Source organism: Hyaena hyaena, unplaced genomic scaffold, assembly GCF_003009895.1.
Source record: "Hyaena hyaena isolate Hyena2069 unplaced genomic scaffold, ASM300989v1 scaffold_705, whole genome shotgun sequence".
Classification (NCBI taxonomy): Eukaryota; Metazoa; Chordata; class Mammalia; order Carnivora; family Hyaenidae; genus Hyaena; species Hyaena hyaena.
In genome coordinates, this window is record NW_024081339.1 from 592,414 (window position 1) to 615,715 (window position 23,302).

The window sequence follows — 23,302 nt, forward strand, 5'->3', positions numbered from 1 at the left end:
CTGCCTGCCAGGCACCCAGGCTGCCCACACACAACGGAACCGGTGTTGAAGCATCTGAATGTCTGGCACTGGCGGAGCCCACCCCTGACGAGGCAGATTTCACTACGTGCAAATTACTCGTGTCTTTGGGAAAATGCCCTTTTAAAGGCAAGGGAAAGAGCCGGCGAATTCTGTGTGTGACCTTCAGTTTGGGATCCAGCAGAGGGAATAAGAGCCTCTTTTATTTTAAAAATTTTCAGTGTTTATTCATTTTTGAGAGTGAGGGAGACACAGCACAAATGGGGGAGGGACAGAGAGAGATGGAGACAGAATCCGAAGCAGCTCCAGGCTCCGAGCTGTCAGCACAGCGCCTGACGCGGGGCTCAGACCCATGAACCATGAGATCGTGACCTGAACTGAAGTCAGACACTCAACCGATTGAGCCGCCCAGGTTGCCAAGTGCCGCCTCTAAGAATGCTCTTTAAGAAGCACCTGGGTGGCTCAGTGTAGTAAGTGTCTGACTCTTAGCATCAGCTCAGGTCATGATCTCGTAGCTCGTGAGTTTGAGCCCCATGTTGGGGCTGACAGTGTGGAGCCTGCTTAGGATTTTCTGTCTCCCTCTCTCTCTCTGCCCCTCCTGCGTGCTCTCACTGTCTTTCTCAAAATGAATAAATAAACTTAAAAAAAAAAAGAATGCTATTTAAGTTCTATGGATAAAAAATGCGTGTAGAAAACAGACTGATTACTTTCCATGTTTCAACTATAATTTGCTGAAATTCAAGATATTTGACTTCAGGGCTACTTTCTAGTTGGCCTCCAATCTCAGTCTCTTGCCACAATATTTTCTCATAAAGGATTTTGCAAACGTTGATGAACGAGGTGCTTTCTCTTATGTCTACCTGATAGCTGCCTTCCTTCCTGAGATAAGTCTGAAAAGCCAGGACAGAAGGAGAGGGCCGTCGAGGAGCCCGAGTCTGCCCTGCGGCCCAGAGGGGCTCAGCGGCTGGGCACGCGCTCCCTCCCGGACTTAGGGTTGGAAACCGCTCCTGGTCACCACCAGCCCGAAAGCGGCAGCCTGTGTTTTTCTAGATTCCACCTGTGAGACTGCACGGCATGCGTCTTTCTCTGTCCGCCTCCCGGCACGGGGCGGAAGCCCTCCAGCCCATCACGCTGTTCCACACAGCGGGACTGCCTTCTTCCTCACGGCTGAGGGAGCTCCGTGCTGCGTGTGTGCACCTCATCATGGCCGGCTCGCCCGTCCATCCGTGCGCGCAGGTCACTCACGCCTCCCAGCTACCGGGGAGGATGCTGCAGTGAACCTGGGGCTGCAGATGTCTTTCCGAGATCCTGTTTCCATTTCCTTTGGGCAAACACTCAGAAGTGGAAAGACTGGGTCGTGTGGTAGATCTATTCCGAGAGAACGGTGGTTGCTAGGTCCTGGGGGCTGGGAAAAAGGGACTTGTTTAAGGGCAGCCGGTAGACAAGTAAGTCCTGGGGACGCAGCCCACGGCACAGCGAACCCAGTGACCACGGCACACCACTCTCGCATGCGAGGGAAGGGGCGAGAAGCTCTGGGTCTGGAAGGTCGAGCCCAACAGCCACATCGGTGAAGGCCGCGGGCAGCAAACCAGGAGGGAGCACATGGGACCCCAGGGACAGGGGGGCTGGTGGACAGGGCCAGGTGGGGGCCCGGCTGGCCTCCTCCTCCTGCGAAGAGCAGATTCGGGGAGGCCTCTGTGCTGGTCTGAGGAGGTGCAGCCTCATGACCACAGAGACTGTCGTCTGCAAAGGTGAGCGACTCGCAGACTATTCGGGGAGGGGGCGGGGAGGGGCCCAGGAAGGTGCAGACACAGTTCCGGGGTGCTGGGAGGCTCCCCTCACCGTGCGAAGTCTCCCTGCAGACTCTCCTTGCGGGGCTGCCGGGCCGGGTGCTAGAGGGCCTCCGTCTCCAGGAGTGCTGGGGAGCGGAGGGGACACAGCCCGGTGACCGCCGTGCACCTGGCTTGTCTGCCTGGCCTCCTCCGACACCACAGCCTTGCTCTGCCTGGCACTGCGGGGACTGCGTCCATCTCAGGCCCGTGGCTCCCGGGACGTGGTGCAGTGGTCGCCGCAGGTGTGGCTCAGCGTCTGGCTGAGCTCCTGGGAGGCAAGCCCAGCGCAGAAAAGCTTGCCTGTGGCTGCTTCCTGGCCTCTGCAGTGAGCTGGGGTGCAAGCATGAGGAAGGCCACCACGGCCACTGGGACAGGACAGCCTGGTGTCCCCAGAGCAGACGACACAGTTGCATGGCAGCGTCCAGCTGGCCGGAGTGTTTCTCAGACTATCACGGGTCCCTGTGACTCCCGTCAGCCCAATCCTGTCACTCTCCACTCTCGCCCCAGGACACGGCCCAGGGGATCACAGGGAGTCCTCAGCCGCGGGGTCAGCGAGACCCCTGGGGTCCAGACCCCCGAGTGAGGGGGCCCATCAGCTGTGGATTCCCAGGACCAGCTCCTCCTCACGCAGCCCTCAGTGCAGCCCCTAGAAAGGGCGGCAGGGAGCGGTGGGCATCGGGGGACCCACTCATGCCTGGAATTCGGACATTTCCTCCCAGGGCTCAGTGGGGCGGGGGGGTGGGAATCTTCCCCTCTGTACGGATTCTGACTTCACCCCCACAGGACCTGTGGGCTCTGCACCTAGAACTCTCTTCCAGCTCCAAGTACCGAGATTATATTGGGAACAAACATTTTCAGGAGAAATGAAGTCGGGTGGTTGAGAAAAATATCATGCCCATGCCCATCATTCCTTTTTTATTCTTAGTTTATTGTCAAGTTGGTTTCCATATAACACCCAGTGCTCATCCCCACAAGTGCCCTCCTCCGTGCCCATCACCCCCCCTCACCCCCACCCCCATCAGCCCTCAGTTTGTTCTCAGCATTCAAGAGTCTCTCATGGTTTGCCTCCCTCCCTCTCCCCACCATTTCCCCCTTCTTCTCCCCCACGGTCCTCCGCTAAGTTCCTCCTAATCCTCCTATACGTGCAAACATATGGTATCTGTCCTTCTCTGCCTGACTTATTTCGCTCAGCATAACACCCTCAAGGTCCATCCATGTTGCTACACAGGCCAGATTTCATTCTTTCTCATTGCCATGGAGTATTCCATCGTGTAGATAAACCACATCTTGATCCATTCGTCAGTTGACGGACCCATGACTCCTAAGGAAAGAGATTCTCCATCGGCTACATTCTTCCAGGGCCCTGGGGTGGGGGTGGGTAGAGCAGGGTTCCAGACATGGAGTAGAAGACTCCAGTCCTTGTACACATCTCCTGCCTCTGGGAGGCTCCCAGGTCTCCCAGGCAACTGGGGGCCAGAGGTGCGTTGACCTAGCCCACTGGGGTGGGCATGGGGGGGGTGGAGGGCTTCCCGGGGGACAGGCTGTATGTGACGGGGAAGTCAGCACGTCTTCCCTCGGTGGGGGGCCAAGTGGGGTTTCACACACAGAGCGCCCGTCCCTGTGCCTGGCACGAGCGATGCTGAATCAATGTCAAGGCGCCTGCCGCCTGCACCACTTTGTTGCTCACATGCTGCAGATGAAGGTTCTGGTCAGTGAAGCTGGGCTGCACGCTACCCCCTTCCAGGGCATGCGTAAGGCCAGGGTCGGGGGCAGGACGTGCCCAGGCCGAAGGCTGCCCCTCTCTGGTCGGTCCTCCCTCTTCCCTTGCTAACCGGAGCTGAGCTCCCCCTCCCCTGCCTGTCCCTGCCCTTGTGATATGTCGCTTTGGTACTTCTCAACGGAACGTGAAGTCCTTAAAGGTGAAACTGCGTCGGCCCATTTTTGCACCCTGCACAGAACCCGGCCAGCGCGAGTCCAGGGAAGGGGAACAGGACAGTAGTGAAGGATTGCTAGAAATCTGTTTGAAGGACACAGGTTCGGGGCGGCCCCACAGCCTTGGTGGATGGATGAGATTCCCGACATGTCCGAATAAGCTGCCCGAGGCCTGCAGCATCCCAGCTCTGCCTCCTGTGGCTGTGACACCTGCCCAAACCCGACGTATGCAGTCCCGACTTTCTGTCTGTAAAATGGGATTAGGACGATTTCGCTGGCTGACACGGTGTAGGTTTGCTCGGCAGCTGGGTCTGTCTGCAAGCTGGGGAGGTTCTGAGGGTGAGTGGGGCCAGTCGTGCCAGGAAGTGCACTCTGACAGCTGATCAGGGCTGGTCCACCCCAGGCCCAGGTGGTTTATTTCACCCAGCAACTTGACTAAGCTATGGTTCCCACTTGTTTGCTCAAACGCTAGATTTGGTATTGCTGTGAACATATATTTCACACGTGATTATAATTTAATGCTGAAATAGCTAGACTCTGATGAAAGCTGATGAGCCTCCAGAACGTAAGTGGGCCTCACCCAATCAGTTGAAGGCCATAAAGAACAAAGACTGAGTTTTCCCTGAGAAGAAGGAATTGGGCCTCAAGATGGCAGCACTGAACCCCTGCCTGGTTTCCAGCCCTCTGCCCTACCGAATCTGGGTTCGCCAGCGCCCCTAGAGTCACAGGAGCCAATCCCCTGAAATAAAGCTTTCTTCTCTTTCTATGTAATACCTGTTGTTTCCGTTTCCCCCAGAGAACGCTACGTAACAAAGCAGAGAGCACAGGGTCAAGGGTGACCTTTGAATTGCCTGTGGCACCGCCCACCCCACACGGGCCACCTCCCGTGTCCTCCCTGCAGCCTCCTCAATGAGGGGCACTTTCAGACCAGCTCCAGCACTTTCTATTGGATTGCAGGGCCCCGGCTCTCTGTCCCTGGACCAGTTCCCTGCCTCCACGCCCGCCCTGGGATCTCAGGTGCCAAACTTGTGACGAATCATAAGCAGGTCAGAAGCAAGCGGTACAATATAAAATTTATTATAAAACTTCAGCAAATATAAATATCTCAGTGCCCATTCTGAACGGGGCGGCAGCGAAGGAAGAGGGAACGGAAGGCAGCACCAGCAGAGAGCCTGGTGTCGGAGGCCTGCTGCGCACCTTCTTCCAGAAACGCTGGCCTTCTTCCTCCCCCGCTCTTGAAAAACCGCCACAATTGATGAAAAGAAATTGAAAAACAGCACGACAGGCGGAAACGGAACCTGGGTTCTGAGGTTCGCATGTCAGCTGACGTCTGTCCGGGCAGGACCGACCACAGCCTCATCGGGTCGGCCGGGTTTGCGTGACGGGTGGCCCGGTAACTTGGGTAGAACCTGTGATTTATTCTGTTTAGAAGAGAAACGCGGGAAGGAAGGGGTTGAACAGAAACACCTGTAAATACCGGGGAAGGACAGAACAGAGGCGACGGAAGTCCTCTCCTCCAGCTCAGGAGTCTGAAAGGGATGGGAGCACCTTAGCACGGTTTCATGTCTCCTGTTTCCAGGGCAGCGTGAAGGGGGCGCAGAGTGGGGAGCCCAGCCTCTCCCTGGCAGGGGGGGGCGCCCCTCAGAGGCGAGGCCCAGCTCCTGTCCCAGGGCAGGTCCCAGATAAGAGAAGCTCCCTGCTGGGGAAGGCCGAGGAGGCCCTGGGGACGCCGCCCGGGAGCCGTCCCCAACACCGGCCACTTCTCCAGACCACGGGAAGGGGCCTCCGCGGCGGGAGGGAGGCCGGCGTACTTAGTGGCAGAATTTCTTTACTTATCCCTAATTTCACGGCCTTTCCTTCTTTTTCCGAAGCACCACACACATTTACTTCGCGTTTACCGAGTTCAGCTCCCTCCGACGTTCTGACTCGATTAGGCTGGAGCACAGGGCGGAGCGGGGGTCACGGTGGGTCTGCAGTGCCGACCTCCCGCCTGCCCCCATGCTTAGCTGGACACGCGTGTGCACGTGCGCCAGGCGCGCGTTCAGACCCACGATCTGCACACACTTGCACACGCACACAGGCGCTCTGCCCGACAGACGGCCGAACACAGTTCTTCTCCCAGCTTTGGCCTCCTCTGGCCGCGTTCCGACGCACAGCGCTCGCCAGCTGAGGACGCGGCACCTCCGTTCTCCCGCCCGGGGAGGCCCCCCGTCCCCGGGCCTCACAGGTTGGAGGCGGAGCAGGACTTGCAGCACCCCTGGCCGTGGAACCAGTGGCCACACACCCCCTGCCGCGGCGCCAGGGGGCACCAGGGGAAGTGGTCTCTGCAGGCGCCATCTGAAAAGCAGCGGATGCCTGTTAGCTGGTGTCCCGGGGTGGGGGAGGGGCGTCCCACAGGCCCTGAAGCTGCAGGGACAGCCCTGCAGGGGACACTCACCCTGAGCCGTTTGGGGGCAAACGGGAGGCGGGGTAGAAAGGGTACCCCACTCCTCAGGCCCACTAGAAACCACTGCAGGGGTGCCTGGGGGGCTCTGACAGTTGAGTGTCCAACTTTCAGGTCACGATCTCACTGCTCGTGGGTTCAAGCCCCCCTCAGGCTCTGCTGACAGCTCGGAGCCCGGAGCCTGCTTTGGATTCTGTCTCTATCTCTGCATCTCCCCTGCTCACTCTCTATCTGTCTCTCAAGTATAAAATAAAACATAAAAAAGGAAACCGCCTCGGAAAGCTGACAGTGCCAACACCAAGGCTGAGCCGAGGGGCTCCGGACACTCACCTTTCTTCTCCACGACGGGGCAGAAGTGGGTGTTGCAGGCCAGGGAGGCCGCGGGCTTCTGGTGCACGAAGCAGCCTGGGGCCGGCCGGCCGCCCGCCAGGCACCGCACTGTCCTGGTCTGCACGCCGCCCCCACAGCTGGCCGTGCACTGCGGGAAACATGTGCACAGCAGTCACTGGGCTGCCGGGGCGGGGCCACCCTCTTCCAGGCTCCCCCCTGCACCCAGGCCCCCGGGGGCTGTGGGGGCTGACCAGTGCGGACACAGAGGACAAGCATCTGGAGCTCTAAAATGGCCTGACACTGACCATGGTCTTAGAACACAAGGGAACCGGTGCATATCAGGGGTACAGGATGGTCCCCAGGCCTACACAGGCGGTGAGTTAGGCTCCAGAAACTAGTGCCCTGCACGGCCTGCCATCACCAAGGCACCCTTTCTGGGGCTCTTGGCTGCAACAAACGTGAGAAGCCAACGCCCCTGAACTCTGGATGCCTGCTTGGAGGCGGCGGACCAGGAGCCTGGGCTCACGGCACCCTCCTGAGGGCACTGTTCTGAGACACGCAGTCCTTGTCACCCTAAGGCAAGTAGCACAGCAGAGCCGGGGCACGGAGGAGCCGCACGCTGGGATCACCCTTCACCAGCTGGCCGGGCGCGCACCACACAGACCATGCGGGCGGGTATGTCTGAGCTCACCTGTGCACAAGAAATCAGGGGCTGGGCGGCCGGGAAGACAGAGCAGCCACCCCCAGCAGCAGCTCGTCTGTCCAAACAGGGAGCCACTGGGTGTCTAGACTGAATTGTGTAAATTGGGCTCAGACAAGACTCGTGGTTCAAAACTGTCCAGGACGTAGGCAACGAAGGGGCGTCCCTGCAAGATGGGGTCGGATGGCCCTGTGGGTGTCCGGTGCGCAGTGGGTAAGCCAGACGGTGGCTGTGGAATGCGAGGATGGATGTGTGCAGAACTGGGACACACGTGACACGGGCTGCCGGCCAAAACGCACAAGCCTGCACCCCGGAACCCGTTCAGGCAAGTTAAGTCAGGGAGCCCCGGGGCTGGTTTTCAGTGGTCCCTGCCCCTGCTTCTTTCCGGGGACCTGCTGTGAGCACAGCCTCTGTCCAGGTGGCTTTGCCAGATCCCCGGGGGCTTGGCACTCTGATGGCTCAAGTTAACATCTTTGGGGATCCAAGCCCTGAAACGTCTGAAGCTGAAGGGCCCCTTCTTTCTCCTCTCCTCTTTAGGGAAGGCTGGCCACGTGCCCGGAGGGGAAGGTCGAGGCTGCCGCTGATAAGCACGTGGGGCTGGGATGGTTCTGTGAGGCTCACCCCCGGTCTCTTCAAAACTAACGTCAGCCACAGTCGTCAACAGCTCTGAATCAACAGGACTACAGCAACCAGGAGAAAACGTCGTGGGCAGATTCGTGTCTGGCTTCTGAATTGTCAGGCGCATCCACGACGGAGACAGATGTTCCCGGCTGCCTGTGACATCTGTCCGAGCGTCCAGCACAGCCACGCGTCTGGGCTTTGTGCTTCGCGCTCTGGCCTCGGTGCCCCCCCCCCGCCCCCCCCCCCCCCCCCGCCGGCTGCGCTGCAGGGTTCTCGCTGGCCACACGTGTCAGCATCTGTAGGTGCCCACCACATCTCTGCCGAGAGCGGAGCGCCTGTCATCGGCGGCCACCGCGCAGGGCCCAGTCCTGCGAATGACGCGTCTCAGTGAGAAGCTAGAGATGTGGCCATCCACTGTCACATGAGCAGTGCCCAAATCATTAGGAAGGAATTGGACGCTTTCCGTCACTGACTCCTGTATTCACAAACAGGGGTCCCTGAGTTCCCGGGTGCCGGCTCTGATCTAGGCGCCAGGGACCCAGTGGTGGACACAAGCGAGCTGCCCCTCCGCGGGATCCACACCCCTACTCAGCTGTGGGTCTTCACCCTCTGTGGAGACAGACTCTGGAACCTGGATGGCTAAGTCCAAGCCGATGGCATCTTCCTTAACTTCGTGAGGTTTAACCTGAACATTTTAGGCAATTTTCCCCACAGGTGGCAGGACGCCAGAGGCCACAGTGCTGCATAGTGACGATGGCCTGCACTTGTCTGCTGACCTACATGTGTCCAGCCCCCAGCTGTGGTTCTCCAACTCCAGTGTGCATGTGCATCACCTGCTGGCCCCCCAAATCTCACGTGTCAACAGCCCGGGAGGAATGAGAACCTGTGTTTCTCTCTCTTTTTTTTAAACTTTAAAAAAAACTTTATTTTTTTTGAGAGAGAGACAGACAGCATGAGCAGGGGAGGATCAGAGAGAGAGGGAGACACAGAATCTGAAGCAGCTCCAGGCTCTGAGCTGTCAGCACAGAGCCCCACGTGTCGAACCCAGGAACCGGGAGATCATGACCTGAGCCAAAGTCAGACGCTTACCCGACGGAGCCCCCAGGAGCCCCGGAACCTGCCTTTCTAACCACAGTGCGGCAGCTACAGGCCGCGTCACGTCCGGAGAGCCACCGCTGTAGGTGATCAGGACCGTGTTGGCAAAGGCCCTTTTCTCGTCTTTTCATCCTGGAGCCGACTGCAGTCACGCCGAAGTCTGACAAGAGCGTGCACAGAGCCCGTGTACAGCACGACGCGACCCGGGAGCAGCGGTCTCATAAAGGGGCCTCCGCAGTCACTGTCGCCCTCCAGCCGCTCGGACTAATCCCTGCCCAGCCCAGCCCCCACGGCTTACTTCTGCCCGCCCTCTGGGGTCCCTGCTGCTGACCCGGGGCAGACCCGGTGCCCCGACGCCAGAGAAGCCTTGGCTGGGCTGAGAGCCCTTGTGAGGAAGCAGCCGGGGCTCTGCAAGGTGTTTCTTCAGGGTCTGTGCCTCCTACTGATGCCGGAACTCCCCAGGGGCGGGCGGCCTGCAGGTGGGCCATTCTGTGTCTGCTGAGGGGACACTGAGGCAGCTCTGCCCCCAGTGCGGAGGGGAGGCGCAGAATGGGAAGCAGGAACATCCCTTCTGCGGGGCGTCCCTGGGCTGCTCACCCCACAGCCCCTGGGCTCTTCCCGGTCCTTGGACCCTGTCCCTCAGCTCCGTACACCTGCCTCCCCCCTACAAGGGGCCTGCGGCCACTCACAGGACAGTCTAATAAGCTCTTTCCAAGACCGCCTGACTAGACTAGGGGACTCAGCTGTGGGAAGGTCAATACAGGGTCCAGGGGAATGGTCCCTCCACCTTGAGGTCAGCAAGCAGGGTCTTCTTGTCCCTTCAGATTGTTCCCAAATGTGACGGCCTCTTCCCGTGGGTCAGGCTCCGGCTTCCAGGGGATCTGACTGCAGCGACCTGCTAAGCACATGTTTTCTAGAATGCTGGAATCCTGGAAAGCCTCTCTTCTGGATTTCTTGTGTTTCGGTAACAATCCCTGAGTGTTCAGGGGACATCCTGCACCAGACACACTGCACAAGCTCTCAGAGATGAGGGGGCAGAGTGACCTTCACTCCTGGCCATTGTCAGAAATTCCAGAGAGATGCATTCAAAACAACGTCTGCCTCTGGGTGTTTTAAATTACAAGGATTACTCTGTGTCAGTGGCCTTGAGGGAAAAAGGCTGGTGATGCCAGCAATCTTAGCTCCCAGTGGATCTCTGGTGGCTTTATTCAAAGGCAAATTCCGCTCCCAAGTTCAGCAGAACCTGGAACCCCATAGGGCATCCCGCTGGGCATCCGCTGGGCCAGGCTCAGGTCCAAACTCCAGAACGGCAAGCGAACAAACCCACCTTAATGCCCGAGATCTCACACCTTCCTCTTCCATCTGACACTGTCCTGGGAGTGGCTGCTCCCGTGTCTCCCTCTCTCCCGTGGCCGTGCGCGCTCTCTGCCCGCCCGCGCCCCCAGCTGTCCCAGAGAGCGGCTCTGCCCGGGTCAAGATCAGATAGCACAGACCTCAGCGGCCTCGTCACCACAACCTCTGCTCTGATCACAAACGGAGCAGGGAGTTTCTGTACATTTGGTGGCTTACAAATGCAGGCTCCCTCCAACTCAGGTGGCATGTGCTGTGACCTTATCCAGCAAAGTCAGCAAGAAAGTTCCTGCTTCCCTGCACACCCGCCCCCAGAACTGGGAGATGGAGAGCAGATCAGCAGCAAATTCTTAGATGTGGGCAGGCGGCTGGATGTCAGGGCGCAAGGAGCCTGTGCATTCTGTGTGCCTGTGTGTACATGCCGGTGCGTGCGCGTACCCGTGTGTGTGTGCGTGCCTGTGTGTGTCCATACCCGTGTGTGCATGCCTGTGTGCGCGTACCCGTGTGTGTGCCTGTGCCTGTGCGCAGCTGTGTGTGCGTGCCTGTGCGTGTGCGTACCCGTGTGTGCATGCCTGTGCATGTGCGTACCCGTGTGTGTGTGCCCGTGTGTGCGCGTGCCTGTGTGGTGGATGCATGCCTATTGCTTGTGTACATGTGCACATCCATGTATGTGTTTCGTACTGTTTTTTTAATTAAAAAAAATTTTAAGGTTTATTTTTGAGAGAGAGAGACAGAGTGCACGAGTGCGCGCAGGGGAGGGGCAGAGAAAGAATCCAAAACAGGCTCCAGGCTCTGAGCTGCCAGCACAGAGCCCAATGTGGGGCTCGAACCCACGAACTGCCAGATCATGACCTGAGCTGAAGCGGGATGCTTAACTGACTGAGCCCCCAGGTGCCCCAGTACTACTTTAATACGCCTGCCCTCAGACCTGACATGATAGAAAACCATTGCCCATCACTGACACGGCCCCCCTGTCCCTCAGAACCAGCGGGTTTCCAGGTCAATTGTGCACGCTGGGAACGGTCAGGGCCCCCACACTCCAGCACTGAGGACACACTCCTGTCTCTGTTGTGCAGCATCAGACAGTCCAACAGGTGTCCCCATGTGAGCCATTCCCAGACCAAATGAGCGTGGGAAGTGCCTGACACTAAAGCCCAAATGACCAAAATGACTAGAGTCAGTCCTATGAGGCGACCTGCCATGAAACGTGACGGTGAGCAAAGGCTTGTCAGTCCACAGGAACCCTGAGGACCACATGATAGAAACTGCGAGCTTTCGAGGGTCACAGGAATGAACCCCACTGGGGGCGAGGTCAGCCAGGCGCCGGGCCCCCATTACGGCCCGGCGATTTCCCACAGGGTGAGGGCACAGTCTCCCAAAAAAGGACATTCTTGGAACATAACCGGTGAATCACCCTGTGTAACAACTTCAGGCAGCTTATGATAAAAATGACTTATTAGACAAACACACGAACAGTTCAGACTGCAAAAAACTAAGCAAGATGTATTTTCGGCTTTAGGGTTTGGGGTAAATGAAATGTTGAGGAATCTTAGTTTTCTGAATTTTCCCGAGCTCTCCAAATTGAGCACAGCGGGGTGAAACGGAGGCGTGGCTGGAGGTTAGGAGCCCCTTCAGCCACGGGAAGGAGCCTCGGGGTCCTTGCCGACAGAAGGACAGTGGTCTCGGCGACCACGTCTGTGTGTCTCTGACCCGCCCCTTCCAAGGGACAGAGATGGTGCGGCCTCTGCCCCAGAAACAAGTTCTCTCATCTTGCTCGCTTGTCCCTCGACTTTTCCCACTGGAAAAACCACACGCTCACAAGAAAATCAACGGGAGCTGCCTGGGAAAATGCTGTAGGTATTGATACTTTTGTCCATTTAAAGTAGAAAATGCTTGAGAAGTTCCAATGTCCGCTGCTCCGATAATTTGAACTAAATAATTTTTCCTTTAAATGCTTTTAGGAGAGGGCTGCCTAGGTTTCTAACCACAAGAGCTACATTGGGGTTGAAGACGCACAGAACCAGGAGCTGGAACACGAGTCAAGGGTTAGGCACGGGGGGCACAGAGGCTGGTGGCCGCCACACGCCTCACCCTCCTTCCCTCTGTCTCCTCCACCTTCTTCTCTTCAGAAAGAGGAGAGAGTCCAGGACGGGCCGCCATGTGCAAATCAGAGAGAGCTCGCTCCTGTGGCCAGGCCAACAGGCGAGAGAGTCAGAAAACACTCCCTGCACCTGCTCATGGGGACGCAGGACTGAGCGGGCGCCCCTCCCTCCAGCAGAAGGCAGACTCGTGGGGTGCGGCCAGCGGGAATGGCTCAGGCCTGCCTCACCCCCCAGGGCAGGGCCTGGGTGCACCCTGAGCCAGAGCAGCAACACCAGCAGGAGTGGGAGGGGACCTGGGACCCGCGGGGACCAGAGACAAAGGCTGGAGAGCAGAACCACACGCAGAGAGGGGAGCCGAGCCCCAGGGTGCGGGCTGCCAGGGCGGGGAGGGAGGGGTGCTGCGGTTTCGGCGGAATTCTTCCCTAAAGTCAAGGCGGGGGGAAGGAAGGGGGAGGGGGTGCCGGCCCCCGGAGCTCCGTCGGCCTCGGCTGGCCTCGTCTGAGGGTCCAGGCCTGGACAGGGCAGCGCGCTCGACCCCCTTCCCACAGGCACAGCCTGGGGGTTCCTTCCCCGTTCACCCTCATCTCTGGGGACGTCTGCCCAGCTTCTGCATAAAAGGAAAACACTTAACTGGGTGACAACTTCGAACAAAGCCCACGTGCCCTAAAAGGGTCGGTCACATTCGGAGCCCAGCCTCGGAACTCGGGAGAGAAGGGTCGGAACCGGCCCTGCGGGCTCCGGGGTGCGCCCTCTGCGGGAACGCGCCCACCTCGGCCTGCACCCCGCCCCCCAGAGCAGGCGGGCTCGAGCGTCACCTACCGGAGACCAGGGCGAGGCCGACCAGCCGGGCCGCGGCGCGCCGGCGGCGGCCAGCAGGGGGCGCCTGGGGCACGGAGGCAGCGCGCAGGCGCGCTCCAGCTCGGCGCGCGGCCGCGGCAAGTGCAGGCACTTCTTCGAGGCCAGCTCGCGGTACTTCCCGGAAACGTGCTTCTCGGCACATTTCAAGAATCTTTTCTGGGTTCCTCTTTCACAGGTGACGGAGCACTAAGAATAAAGCAAGAGACGTGAGTGAACACGATTTCTTCGCTGGTGGCCCTTCCCTAACTCGGCGACTCAAGCCGTCTCCGGATTATCCGCTTGAGCACTGACGTAAGTGCAAAGAATGAACGGGAGTGGACCTGGGCATGTTAAAAAGGCGTTACGGTATAGACCACGGAAAACGGAGGACCTTTAGGCATGGACCTTGGGGCCTCAGGAGGGGCAGGGCAGGCACAATCCACGAAGGGAGGGACTCCGAAGCTGTCGCTTCACCGAGGAGTGAACTCGCTGGGCCGCATCTGAGGCTGGAACGCGCGGGAATTTGCACAGTGCAGGCCCGAGGCAGGGGCAGGCGGGGGACGCCCGGGCTCACGTTCTCCCCCGGCCAGGGGTGCTCCGAGCCCGGTCCTCGCCGGGGTCACCGCGCCCCGGTGCGGGCAGAGGGCCCGGGGCGCACAGCGCGCAGCGGCCGGGGCTGCAGTCGGGCCGGGCCGACCAGCGACCTGGGCTCCCTGGGTCTCTGGAGACAGGCCCCCGCCTAGGTGTTGCGGCCTGGAGCCAGTGACGGGGACGGCGCCCGACGGGGCACTCCATCCGAGCTCAGAGGGTGCGGATGGCCTCGGCCCAGGGGCCCCGGTTCCGGCCTCACCCACGCGCAGGCTCAGGTGCGCGTCCGTGTGTGTTTCCCGCACTACGGGGAGCCCGCGCCCTATGCGCATGCGTGAAACATCCGGGGCGGAGACTTCCCACCCGGCGGTTTCCTTCCGGTGGGCGGGGCCTTCGGGCACATGCGCAGAACACGCGCTCAGTCCCGGTTGACGCAGCCCGAGTCCCCGGCTGGCTAATTGCAGGGGGCCTCCCGGCCGGGCGGCGGGCAGAAACACTGCCTCAGTGAGATTCAGAGCCTGATGGGCCCCGCCTCTGCCCTCCCGAACAAGGTCACTCGCGGGGTGGGTGGGGCTGAGCCAGGCCGGCCGGGAGGCTGGAGCCGGGAGCTGCCCTGGGATTGCCGCCTCTCAGTGCCCCGCGTGGGGGCGATGCTGCCGTTCCCCGGGGCGCTCTCTTTCTGGGGTCCTTTAGGCCCCTAGCGACACCTACACGTCCGGGTTGATGCACAGGGTGACTCCGGAGCTACCGCGGAGCTCACGGAGCCCCTGCGTGCCCGCGGCATGGGGGCACCCCAGGGTGGGAGGCTGTGCCGGCGCCCCCATGTGGGGTGGCGCCTTCTTCAACGCTCCTGCTTCCACCCGTTAGCATTCAGCACACGGGCCACCAGCCCCTGCAGACCCAGCACAGCGGCTTCCCCCCCACCTGCAGCACCGCCCCTGGGAGCTGGGCTCAGGAAATGGTGCTCGTCTCCCCAAGGCGGCCGGCCTCCTTCCCGCTCCGCACGACAGGGACACGGCCCAGGAATGGCTACGCGGCACCGGCGTTCAGGGGGCCCCCGGGACCCCGTCGCCTGACGAGCGCCCCAACTCGTCCCGGCCTCAAGATGGGGTGAGCAGTGGGGTCGTGGGTGCCGCTGGGTGAGCAGCTTGAAGGACGCGATTGGAAACCCCCCAGGGTGCTGCGGAGGGGAGCCTGGAGCCCAGGAGGGTGGCCTGAGCGGAGCACCCAGCCTGGGGGAAGAGGAGCGGGAAGCAGTGAGAGCCGGGAGGGACGGCTGGTGGACCGGGTTCCCAGTGGCCCGGCTGCAGGGGCACCCACCTGGGACCAGGAAGACACCAGCCACTGCAGTTTCTTGTGCTTGTAGCAGCGCTTAAGCAGGCAGACCTCGTGCGTCCTGGGCTTGGGCTCAGAGCTGCAGACGGCGTCCGGCAGCGGCTGGGGCCTGGCCGCGGGGCTGGTGCTCTTACAGGCCACGGACCTCTTCCTCCACCCCTTCCCGCAGGTTTGGGAGCACTGCGGGAAGAAAGGGGGCCAAGTCCCAGCGAGGCGTCCGTCCGAACGCCCCTGACCGCTCCCACGCAAGCGCCACCCCGGCTCTGCGGTCTGCAGGAGGGGACCCAGCCGCCCCCCACAGCAGCCCTGCCCCGTTACCTCTGCCCAGGGCCCCGCGCTCCAAGTGGGCGGGCAGCTCTGAGACTGGCAGGCTTGCCGGCTGGACGGCATGGGCTGGGGACACAGGCTGGCTGCCACCCGCTCGGACGTGAAGTGTGCCCGGCGTGTGCACTGCACCAGGCGGCTCTGGGTGCCCCCGCCGCACGTGTGGCTGCACGCGTTCCAGGTCCCCACGGACCAGCTGGGAAGGGACAGACACCTCGGTGAGGGGCGCCGCCTCCGCAGGGGACGCAGCCAACCCCACCCGCTGCCTATTTCTTTTCTTTTCTTTTTTTTTTTTAATGTTTTATTTATTTCTGAGAGAGAGAGAAAGGCAGCATTAGCAGGGGAGGGTAGAGAGAGAGAGGGAGACACAGAATCCGAAGCAGCTCCAGGCTCTGAGCTAGTTATCAACACAGAGCCTGATGCCGGGCTCGAACCCACGAACTGTGTGATCATGACCTGAGCCGAAGTTGGACGCTTAGCCGACTGAGCCACCCAGGCACCCGCGGCCCTATTTCTAGTCGCCTCCAAGCCTCTCCGGTCCCTGCTGCTTTTTACCTTCCCAGTCAGCTCTCCTGCTCGTGTTTCTCGCCTCCCCTGCTTTCACTTCACCTGCACGGGGCTCTGTTCTCCCCGCTAGCTGGCCTTTAGGTGGGACATTTCACACAGGTGCAAAAGGAAAGGCCTCTGTGTCCCCATCCACCAGCCTAAAATGATCATCAGTTTACACCTGCAAACCGTGAAGCCCGTTGACAAAAACCCCAGATGCAAATGTCTTTCAGTATCATCTCTGCAAGATGGCTGACCACCCCGTGTTGTTGTTTTTAATTTTTTTAACTTTATTTATTTTGAGAGAGAGAGAGAGAGCCCGCGCACAAGTGGAGTCGGGGGGTGGGGGGGAGAGAGAATCCCAAGCAGGCTCTGCACCGTCAGCACAGAGCCCCATGCAGGGCTTGGACTCACAAACCATGACGTGATGACCTGAGCCAAAATCAAGAGTCGGACGCCCAACCGACTGAGCCACCCAGGAGCTCCAAGGATTCTTTGGTTTTTAAAAAGTAACCTTAATACCTTCGTGGCACATCAAACACTAACGATGGCCCCTTGCCATCATTAAATATTCAGTGTTTCGTTGCCAACTGTGTCATGCACGTCCTACCCCATTCATCCTTGGTGGAATCCAGAGTCCAGAGAGAGTCGGCACTTCACAATCGGCTGGGATGTCATCCTTCTTTCTTAGTGTCGGCTCTTTCTTTGTGTGTGTGTCTGCTCGACTGCCCTGTCTGAGACACGACACAGCTCACCTTGCTGAGTCTCCAGCGCAGTTTCTGATCGCAGGAGTTGCCACGTTACATCCCTGTGGTTTCCCTTCACATGTTGCTCTGTCCTCTGTACTTCCTGTAACTTAGCAGCTGGATCCAAAGCCTTGATTGGCCTTAGGTTCTATTTACCTGTGTATGTACTTTTCCTGGGAGGATTTCAGACGTGATAATTTCCAGTGGAGGCTCGTAATGCCTGGTCGTCTTTCTTTTAATTTCTGACACGCTGTCGAGAATGTTCTCCGTGAAAGCAAGTTGTTTTTTTCTTTTCTGACTCCAGAAGTGGTCCTTGTTGATGTGTATGTCGGCGGGTGACAGAAGTGGGATGGAGCGCGTCCAGGCTCAGCAGGGGCGCCGCTGCTGGGTCTTGGATAAGCCCGCACATGTCTGCGAGGCCGCCCACTGGCTTTGCATCAGCTCATCGGCAGGAGGGCCGCAGGTGCGCGCTCTGGGTGGGGGGGGGTCATCCGAAGCAGGAGGGGCGGTAGGGGAGGTGCGGCCCAGAGACAGAGTGGGAGCAGCGAGAGGCAGCCCTTTGAACCCCGAGACCACGCAATGACTCGCACTCCTATTTGTCTTCCCATCCGGGGCGTTCGAGCAAAACTCGGAAATGCGCAGTCACTCTAACTCGGCAGTGGCTGCTTGTGCCCTGGAGCTGTGAGCCCCTCCCACACAGACCGCACCCCGACAGCACACTCAGCTCAGGCAGCAGCCGGGAACGCGTGGCACAGGGCTCGCAGGACGCCCTTCAGAAACGCCCGGTGCCAACACGAGAGGTTCTGTGAGTCCCCGGCGCGGGGACCCAGCTGACGCAGACACACAGAGTGGAGGATGGAGGCTGTGCAGGGGTCCCCGGGATTACCCCTCACCCTCACCTCTTCAGGGTTACTCCATCTCTCTCAGCATGGCGTACGTTTAAAACATTCTATTTATTTATTTTTTGGTTTATTTATTTACTTAGAGAGAGACCAAAAACAGGGGAGGGGCAGAGAGAGAGAGGGAGAGAGAACTGCAAGCAGGTTCCAGGCTCCATGCTGTCCACACACAGCCTGACTCAGGGCTCGACCCTGTGGACCGTGAGATCCACCTGAGGTGAAGTCAGATGCTTAACTGACTGGGCCACCCAGGTGCCCCCAATTTTTAAAGCATAGGTAAGAGTTGGCAATATATGCAACTTAAAAATCATTTTTGATGTTTATTTTTGAGAGAGACACAGAGATTGTGAGGGAGGGAGGGGCAGAGAGAGAGGGAGACAGAATCCGAAACAGCTCTGCATTCTGAGCTGTCAGCACAGAGCCTGATGCGGGTCTTGAACCCACAAACTGTGAGATCATGACCTGAGCTGAAGTCGGACGCTGAACCATTGAGCCACCCAGGTGCCCCTATATGCAACTTTTAAATTCGGCATTTTAAAAATTCAGTGGCTAAAACAAGCCTTCTGCTTACACTGCAAAGCCTCTGTGAACATAGTTTCAGTCTCTAAGGTTTCACTCTGTGGACGGGGGTGCAAGACCATCTAAGGAAGGAAACAGTCTCCTTGCTCCAGGACGCCCATGGGCATCGAGAAGCCGAACCAGGTCTGGGGCGCTGTGCCCATCAACACACCTGAGCAGAATGACCCGGACTCGTCCTCGTGCTCTCAGAGGAGCCATGACCCAAACACTCTTGTGAAGGTTGTCAGGACAGATTAGGCTTAGGCTGACTGGACGAGTAAGGGCCCCCACCCCGGGGCTGGTGCCTGCAGCCGGCTCGTACCACCCAGTGGTATGTACCTTTGTGTGGAGAAGACCCGAACTATTTTATAGCCAGTGTTTCTCCTCTTCATCTTCTACTGTGTTGCTAAGAAAATTACGAACAACTGTAACGCAAAGTTTGAGTCACCTAAGAAAAAATGGTTGGGTTTGCAGGAACTGTTCTGTATCAGCTGTGGGAGTGTTTTCATTTTTCAGTGTCACCGAGATTCATGCTTTTTATTTCATGTTAAGCCACATCAGCTCAGCCTCCTCCTTATGAAAATTCCACTTTCAGCCCCATGGCTGTGATGGGTTTGCATGTGGAGCGTCCGGGCTGCCTCTCTGCTGTCTCCCCCCATTTCCTCCATGTGCTCTCCCAGCCCTGCAGCCCTAATAAATTATAATTGGTTTATCCACACTGGGGCTGCAAAGATGTCTTGGCCGCTCTCAGGCTTTTCACACCAGCTCGTTAAGTCTTCTGTCTCCGCCATCTTAAGCTGTTCCAACTGGGCTGATCCATTCTCTGCCCTTCTCTTCATGACACGTCATTAAGAAATCCTCCCGAACCAAGACCACTCACACGGCCTCTGGAAACGTCAAGCGTCTGTTTTGTTTCACAGGCGGAGCTCTGGGGAAATGTCTTGATGTCAGCTCATGAAAGGGTCAAAATCCACGCGAGCTTCTGTGCTGATGTCGGTGGGTTCCGTGAGCAGAGGCGAAGGTGTGCCTGGTCGTTAAGCAGGGGCCCTGCCCAGCTGGCTTTGTGCTGTTCTTCTCAAGTCCACCTACTAGAACAAGCCAATATTCGCCAAGTCGGCTGGGCTTCACAGGCAGGACCCGGGGACACAGGTGCCCAGCCTCATTGGCACCTCCCCACTGAAGGGCCCCTGGCAGGGCACACCTTCCGGGCTCCCAGTGCCTCAGAGCGGGGAGGGGTACCATTGACAGCCACCACTCAGCAGTTCAGGCAGGGCTTTCTGGAACCATCTGTTCAATAGTCAGCCTCCCCAACTATCAACAGTCATGAGCTCTTTCTCAATAAAATGTCTTTCTCATCCCCATTAAAAAAATAATCACAACATTTTGGTTTTGGTAATTTCCCAGCAACAGTATTTGAGGCAGCTCCCAGGCAGCCATGGTGTCATAACAGCCCTTGGGACACCTAGGCCACGGCCACAGGGACCACAGGGCCACCACTCACGCCCGGGCGGCACGGATTTCGCATCAGGAAGGCTCGCAGACAGCAGACAACTGCTAGCTTCATTTCAGAAGTTAGATTCCATCTTTTTTTCCTGATTATTCTCTTTGAAGATTCAAGACTGAGCGCCCCGTTGCTCCATCTTCAGGGAGAACTTGACCTTCTAGGCAGCCATCTTACGAGAAGGTAAGTGCTCGGAATAGTGGCCAACAGAAGCCATAGGAAGTTGTGATAAGTAACAGGTGTCTAGGGCTGCATTTGGTTCCAGGGCGAGTACTGGGACGGGGAAGGACGTGCCACTGAAGTGCAGCCTTAACCTCGGGGTGGAGCCACGGACTGCTCCACTCGGTCCGACCGGGACCCCGCGACTCGTGGTGGTGCACCCACCGTGTCCCAGCGGGCTGTTCTCTTGTTTGTTTATTGTGAGGGAGGGAGCGAGAGAGCACGAGTGAGCCGGAGAGGGACAGAGCGAGAGGAAGGCAGAGAATCCCAAGCTGGTCCCGCGATGTCAGCGCAGAGCCTGACTCAGGGTTTGAACTCACAGACCGTGAGATCATGACCTGAGCCAAAATCAGGAGTTGGACGCTTGACCGCCTGAGCCCAACAGGCGCCCCTTAAATGAAATGTTTTCAAGGTAACGATTCACGTCCAACAAATAGATGCCAACTACAAGAAGCTGTCTGTTTCATAGGGAAAAAAAATCAGTCACAAAGTAATTTAAGTAGTGCGGGCCAGCCATGCGTGGAAGGCACGGGGATGGGGACCAGGAAGAAGTGGCTCCCTGAGTCCAGCGGGCAGGACGCCTCAGGCCCTGGGAGCCCCTGCCCGGTCTGCTGCTCCGGGAAGTCATTACCAGCCTGCGTCAGGGACAATTCACCAGAACCCAATGGTGCTAGCCGCTCTCTGGCCAGCTGAGAACCAGGGTCCAGCCCTGAAGGAGCCCCTGATCTTGGTGCCCAAATGCGTAAGTGAACGGCGCCCATGTAGCCAGAGTTGTTGGACAAACAGGTGGCGCTGTGCTCACAGTCGGGTTTCCGGAGCGCTGCCCCTGGTGCCCAGAAGCATCCAGACTTGGGTCTCAGGCATGTTAGAAATGGCGGCCAGATGTCCAACCATCCGCAGCTCTCTGCCACGGTCTGTTTGCCTGGACGTCCTGCATGCGTTCTTCCAGAGGCCATGCTGGGGCCTGGCCCCCCATATCCCCTCAGAACTGCAAATCCATCACCGACACCTGCTGGCAAGGCCCGGGGCCAGACTTCAGAAGCCAGGAGGCCTGGGCCTGCAGGGCAGGCTGGCCGCAGGCACTGGGAAGCATGCGACTGATGGCCACTTCGTTTTGTTCAGCCTCTGAAGTCAAAACCATTCTGTCCAACCTGTGTCCTAATGGGGAGATTTACGACGAACCAGACATTGGCAGGGGACCGTGTTCATCCCTCACCGCACTCGCGGTGTCTTCGCCCAGGCCCACACAGCCAAGCGAAGGACATCAAAAGCTCGCTGCAGAAGGGGCGTTAACTTTATGGACTGTGAGAAGCCCAGGGTATGAGAGTTTTTATTCTTAGGGGGCCAACATGCTATTTGTACCAGATTTTCCTGTCTCACCATCCTGCCTTCAGATGTTATCTAAGGAAGAATCCGTAGGATCTGTGGAGCTCTCATGTGCATGGGAAAACCAGGGACAGTGGACTCTGAGGGACACGCAGGCTGGAGAAACTGAGCCTGCTCCCCCCATCCCACCCCCCCCGACATCCTTCCTAATGCTGCGTCAGCAAAAACCCTTCCCCTGAAGATGCGCTCTCAGTGCACCATGGAGGGGTTTGCATTCTAACTCAAATGCAAAACTTGAGCTCATAAAAGATCACAGGGCGATCGTTAAGAGCCTGCGTGACGATGGCATGCTGGTTCCCCGTGCGGCTCCTCCACGGAAAACTGGAAACAAGACGCTGAGCATCAGAGCTGGGAAGGACTTTTCCAGCCTGCCCTGCGTAGGGGGTAACTGAGTCCCGAGAAGCAAGGACGGCGGCTCACATGGTTGCAAGCACGACAGGGATGGGTGGGACCCCAGTGCCGTTCTCTGCTTGAAGGATGAACACCCGTTCTGCAGGGGCACCTCCCCCGGCTGTCTTCCACACCCTTGGAGCACCCAACGGCGAGCCAGCTGCCAATGTGACACACACTCGTGCGAAGAGTGAGGCGTGCTGGGGTGGTAACTGCAGAGCTGGCAAACCAGCCATGTCCGCCAGATGGCGCCTGGAGCTGGGTGCTGATGGAAGGGGGGCCCTCTCCCCACTTAACCGGGTTTACCACCCCGAATTCTGCCCAGGGAGCGTGCAGAGGGGCTGATAAGACCTCGGTCTCTGCCCGTGGCCCGGTCTGTGCTAGGACACTGGTTCCCAAGCTGCAGCTGGCTGGCGAGCTGCTCCAACACCTCCGCGTTCCTGATCCCTCCTCCACCACGGGAGTCACGCCTCAGAGGTGGGGGTCAGGAATGTGGAGTGTTACAAAGCCCTCCCTTCCCCAGCCTGGTGGCCTGGATGACCAACAGCCAGAAACACAAGCTCTGAGAAAGGCGGGCAGCCCCTGCGCTTCGGGACTGTTCAGGGCGCTGGCCCCCGCAGACCAAAACTGCCTTCCCTCCCCTGCATTAATGTCGAACTGATGTTAGTTTTGAACCATTAAGAGAATTAGGAAGGGCGGATGAAACTCAGGACGGAGAAGCCTGGTGACTAGAAGATTCTGGAGGAAGGGAGGTATCTTCATTCCCTATCACTGACAAGTTCGGAGAGCCCACCCAGCTGCCCCTGTGGACCAGCACCTGGCTCTGCGTGGCGCTCCTGGTTTCTAAGACTGTGCCCTGAAGCGGGCTCCTGGGCCCAGCCCCGGCAGCTGGGTGAGTGGAGGGCAAAGTTGCGTTAGCTTAGGCTCCTTCCCAGAAGGACCATCCCAGAACCAAAGCAGCCGAGGAGCTGGGCTGGACCAGTACTGCTTGTTTGCATGCAGACACTTCCAACCTTGAAATAAAGGTCTCTGAGAAGCGAAGTTAACCATGCCCATGACTGCTACTTTTCCAACCCTCCCAAACCACCCATCTTGAGAACCGCGAAGACCTTCCCAGCCACGCATTGCTCCACGGCGCAGGGTCTTGCAAACTGACATGTTATCCTTCGACGCGGCAGGCTGTGATAACAGGGGACCCCGTGTAGCTGACAAAGACCTCTCCTGTGCACCTGCTCTCCAGGCAGGCGGCTGGTTCTCTGCTGGGCAGGGCCAACTCACCCTCCTGCAGGAGACTGTTCTGCCCTCGGGGCACAAAGCAGCTGCACACGCTCCTGGTGAGTTTCCTTCCCCGGACTCTACACACATTCTGTTCTTCTCCGGACACCAGGCGTCCCGCCTGCACACGGGCTCCTCCCTGCCAGCCTCACGAGAGCTCCCTTCTCTGCTTACTCTGAGCCGACCTGCCAGACTCTTCAGGTCTTTCCACTCTCTTGGGGGAGCACCCCGGCCGCCGTCCATGCCATGCTGAGTGCCGGGGGAGGGGGTCCCCG

At 58.7% G+C, this 23,302-nt stretch overlaps 1 protein-coding gene across 1 annotated transcript in view; it reads right to left on the reverse strand.

Annotated features, from left to right (window-relative positions):
• Positions 1 to 4,843: 4,843 nt before the first annotated feature.
• ADAMTS16 (ADAM metallopeptidase with thrombospondin type 1 motif 16) overlaps positions 4,844 to 23,302 on the reverse strand; it is a 145,937-nt gene continuing 127,478 nt past the window's right edge. Inside the window, exons 18-22 of the mRNA XM_039217681.1 lie at positions 15,502 to 15,703; positions 15,169 to 15,363; positions 13,243 to 13,467; positions 6,556 to 6,703; positions 4,844 to 6,119 (exon numbers count right to left, since the gene is read on the reverse strand). Of these exons, the coding sequence (XP_039073612.1) occupies positions 6,004 to 6,119; positions 6,556 to 6,703; positions 13,243 to 13,467; positions 15,169 to 15,363; positions 15,502 to 15,703 (886 nt within the window). The 3' untranslated portion in view covers positions 4,844 to 6,003. The remainder of the gene's footprint in view (positions 6,120 to 6,555; positions 6,704 to 13,242; positions 13,468 to 15,168; positions 15,364 to 15,501; positions 15,704 to 23,302) is intronic.